At 61.2% G+C, this 4,408-nt stretch overlaps 1 protein-coding gene across 1 annotated transcript; it reads right to left on the bottom strand.

Annotated features, from left to right (window-relative positions):
* Nucleotides 1–2,088: 2,088 nt before the first annotated feature.
* LRRC10B (leucine rich repeat containing 10B) lies at nt 2,089–3,739 on the bottom strand. Its single transcript, XM_053980801.1, has one exon. The coding sequence runs from the start codon at nt 3,645–3,647 to the stop codon at nt 2,799–2,801; it is 849 nt and encodes a 282-aa protein (XP_053836776.1). The 5' UTR covers nt 3,648–3,739; the 3' UTR covers nt 2,089–2,798.
* Between the last annotated feature and the right edge of the window lie 669 nt (nt 3,740–4,408).

Genomic DNA, 4,408 nt, shown 5'->3' with positions numbered 1-4,408 from the left:
GTGTGAGTCATCTGTGGGACTGGGGGAATGCAGGGGGTGGATCCTGGGGTGGGAATGGGGGCACCACACATGGCTGAGCACCACAGTTGAGTTGGGTGGGCATCCCCCCGGCACTGAGCATCCCCCTCACAGCTCCAAGCATCCCCTCCTCAGCATTACCCCTCCCAACCCTGAGCATTCCCTGAGTATATCCCATCCATCACTGAGTATCCCCCCAAAACTCCAGGATCCTGCTGGGATTGGGATCCCCATGGGGGCTTCAGAAACAACAGTGACCCCCACAGCCTGCTTAGAGCCAAGTGAGTTCTCGTCCCATCCAGGTCTGGGCTGAGTTCCTTGGCACAGGATAGGGACTGGAATGTGGCTCCAAAGGGAAGGAAGAGGCAGGGAACCATATCCTGTGTCCTGGTGCCATGGAAAAGGCACTGGTGGCTGTTAAATAATTCACAGAATGCTGGTCTTGAATAAATAAATGAAACTCCAAACGCAGGGATGGCAGGAGGGCCACCCGTGTCCTGCCTGCCCAGGATAAGATCCCTCTGGATCCACCCTTCAGGCCCTGGGCAGTGTTGGAGATGGCAGCAGGGGACAACACTGTCCCCTTGCCACCTGCACCCTGGTGGAGAGCAGGTGGCTGCTGCCTACCCCCGCTCCACCTCCAGCTGAGCCAAACCTGGGGAATTTTGGCATTCCCAAGCTGCCGATGGCATTGGTGCCGCCAATCCTGGCTCTGCCTGGGCTCTTACACCAACGCCAGGCTCCTTTCATCCTCCCAAATCTTTGAAAGCGCAGAGATCCCAGCGCTCCTGTTGCACGGATCCGCAGCGATTCCCAGTCCCGTTGCTTTGTGCTGGCAGGCAGCGGGAGCAGATGGAAATAGCAGCGTGATCCCAGCTGCAGAGAGGCCACAAACCGTCGCACGCGGGGCCGGGAGAGGAGGCAGGGATATATATAGGGACAGACGTATGGATGATGCACTGCCGGCAGCGGGGACTCGCCGGTGCCAGCGGCCCCAAAATACTCGAGCGGAGCCGGAATCTGTCAGATTCCCACTGACTGCAGCAGCTCCTGGTCCTGGTGTCACCACCATCGTCACCGGTGCCTGGATCCCAACCCAGCTCTTTGGGAAAAGCTGGGGGGTGAGAAAAGGCTGCAGAGAGTGAGGACCCCCCCTATCCCAGGTGTCAGAGCTCCTGGATCTGATCCTGGCCATGGGGACAGGCTGGTGGCATCCAGAGTCACCTGCATCACAATTCCTGCTGAATGAGTGGGCTGGCAACGATCTGCAGGGAGCTGGTGGCATCAGATCTTGCCTGCATCAGGAGTTTGGAATGCTGAGGGTCTCTGCCAGGGTCAGCACCCTTGGGATCATGGATAATTCCTTGCTAATTAGCAGCAGTGTCTTCCCAGATAAAGCAGCATCACCCTGGATCGATGGCATGAAGGGCTGGGAGACACCCAGAATTCCTGGAATGTGTTCCTGGGAACACACACTGGGCTGGCTGTCCCAAGGAATGCCACCAGCCCAAGGAATGTCATGGGATCCTGGGATGCTCTGCCCTACAGTGATGGGTACCTGGGCGGGAAAAGGGATTGACAGCCTGTACCTATTGGGAAGACCTGATTCAAAGCTCCTGCTAAGCCCCAAATCCCTGAAATTACTCTGGAGGAACTGGCACCGACAGCTCCTGCACATCCCGCGACTGAGGAAGCTCCACGTGTCCAAAATAGCCGTGGTTCCTGCTGCGGAATAGGAAGTGGAGGGAAAAGCCGGCAGCATCCGCCCTGCCAGTGCCGGAGCGGATGTGGCCGGAGCTCTGGCTGCCTCCCAGCCCCAAACCCAAATCCATGGCCATTAAAAGCGGATGTGTGGTTTGAAACCTCCAATGAGCTGCAGACCTCGGATCCCCAAGCTTGCCACCACACCGGCTCAACTCGGAGATGGGCGGAGGAAATCAGGATTCCTTGGATGTCCAAAATAAGAGGAGCTGGTGGTTGCACACCAGGATATTCACTTGGTTTTAGGGGATCCCAAATAAACCCTTCCCTGAGGCTGGTCCCCACCACTTTTCTCTCACAACAAATTCCTTGGATTTGTGCTTTTTATTGCTTGTGTTTGGTCCAAGAGGCACTTGGAGAGAGGAAGAGGAAGGATAAGGTGTCAGCCCTGGATCTGGTGCCCCTTTTGGGACAGACAGTGCCAGGGATGAGCCTCCTCTTCCCACAGAGGCAAAACCCTATTCAGGTTGGAGACAGGCAGTGCTTTGACCCAGGTGGAATTTCCATCAGCTCCTTCCCAAACCTGATTTCCAGGAGGAGCCTGGTGGAAAATTCTCTCCTCCAGCCCAGTTCCAGCAGTAGGATGGGGTTCTCAGGGTTTGTGTCTTTGTTCCCAAACCTCGGAGCTCTCCAGGATGATGGGATCCATGGAATGGATGCAACCAGCATTGCTTTTTCCTGTGCTGTCCATTGGGACAGGACTAAAGGATTTTCAGAGGTGGAGGAGTTGAAATGTCCCCGTTCTTGTGGGGTGGCAGTGTGGGATCACCCTTAAGGGCAGGGGGTTGTATCCCAATCCAAGGCACCCCGGAGTATGTGGGATGCTCTCAGGATGACCATTGGGATCCATGAGCCCTGTTGATCCAGGACAAAACACTGCTGTCCCAACTGGATAAGGCTGATCCTTAGACCATTGGTTTTCCTTTGTGGAGGCTGTGAACTTCCTCCTTTCCCAGCCCTAGATGGGAATTCCTTGGAAGACAGGTGGAGGCTCTGCACCCCTTCAGGGGGTCAGCGGCTCACGTTTCCTCAGGAGATCCCGTCAGGGCTGCAAATTCCCCCTCCCCATCCTCCGGCACATCCTCGGGGGATATCGGGGCGGCCTCGGTGCCCTCCTCCTCCTCCTCCTGGCGCTGCAGGCTCTGCAGCCGCTCCTGCCGCGCCTCCATGTACTCCTGCGCCCCGTCCCCCACCAGCTGCACTTCATCCCCGACGCAGGGCGGCTGCCGGACGGGATTGTGGTCGTAGGACAGGAGGCGCAGGGAAGCGAGGCCGGTGAGGTCCGGGAAGCTGGCGATGCGGTTGCGATCCAGGTCGAGGACGCGGATGTGATCCATGCGCAGCAGCACGGGCGGGAACTCCTGGAAGCGGTTCCCGTAGAGCCAGAGCCCCCGCAGGCCGGCCATGCGGGGCAGCGCCGCGGGCAGCCGGCACAGCCGGTTGTCCCCCAGCTGGAGGCTGCGCAGCTCCGGCAGCTGCAGGAGGGCGCGGGGGAAGTGCGCCAAGAAGTTTCCCTCGATCCAGAGGCAGCGCAGGCTCTGGAGCTGGGCGAAGGCCGGCGGCAGCCCCTGCAGCCCGTTGCGGCCCAGGTACAGGTGAGCCAGGTGGGGCAGGTCGCACACGGCCTCGGGCACCTCCATCAGTTCGTTGCCGTCCAGGGCGAGGGTCCGGAGGTCCTGCAGCTCGGCCAGCTCGTCCGGGACCTCCCGCAGCCCCGCGTCGCTCAGGTAGAGCTTCCGCAGCCCCTGCTGAGCCCACAGCTCGGCCGGGACCTGCCTGCCCCGCACCTCCAGCCGCTGCTCGACGCCGTCGGGGCCCTCGGCTGCCGCCACCGGGGCCCCGCGCCCCGCGGAGCCGCCGCTGCCCATCGCTCACCGGGACCGGCACCGGGACCGGCACCGGACCCGGCGGGGCGGCGGGGAGGGGATGGGAGGGGGGAGGGCGACGCCGTGGCCATGGCAACGCACCGCGGCCAATGGGAGCCCGCGCCACCGGGCTAGAGGCCACGCCCTCGTCCCGTTCATGCCCCGCCCCGTCGCTCGCGCCCACTTAGGCCCCGCCCACCGATTCCATTCGCGCCCCGCCCCGCCGTTCCCACGCCTACCCGGCCCCGTGCCCGTCCTACTTGTCCCGGCTCTGTCCCCAAACCAGGCAGGATTCCCTCGCACCCCAGCATTCCCAGTCCCTTTTCCAGTATCTTGGCATCAGCGCCCTCACCCTGAACTGGGTGTGGGGCCCTAAACTGAGTGTGGGGTCTCCGGGCTGGGTGGGAATCCCTAAACTGGCAGGAGGGGCTCCCTGAGCTGTGTGTGGATGCCTTGACTGGGTGGGGGTCCTTGAACTGGCGGAGAATCCCTCTGTGATTCCTCACATCCCCTGGGACCCTGCCCGGAGCCACTCCTTAGGGCACAGATCCCCCTCCCCATGGCCAGGGAAGATATGGATGAAGCCTCTCCAAGTGCCCCGCAGTGCCTTGGCTGCCCACCCTGTGGGGTCCTTCCTCCTCCTCATCCTCCTGCTTCCCACCATAGCCCTGCCTGATTTTTCCTGCTGCAAATCAGCTGTGTCATCCCAAAGCCGGCTCGGAAAGCTGGAAAGCCGGGCTCGTACAGCCCTCCAGCGGCAGCTG

This window comes from Vidua macroura, chromosome 6, assembly GCF_024509145.1.
Source record: "Vidua macroura isolate BioBank_ID:100142 chromosome 6, ASM2450914v1, whole genome shotgun sequence".
Lineage (NCBI taxonomy): Eukaryota > Metazoa > Chordata > Aves > Passeriformes > Viduidae > Vidua > Vidua macroura.
Note: the sequence above shows the minus strand (reverse complement) of the source record. Positions and strands in the feature narration are given on the sequence as shown.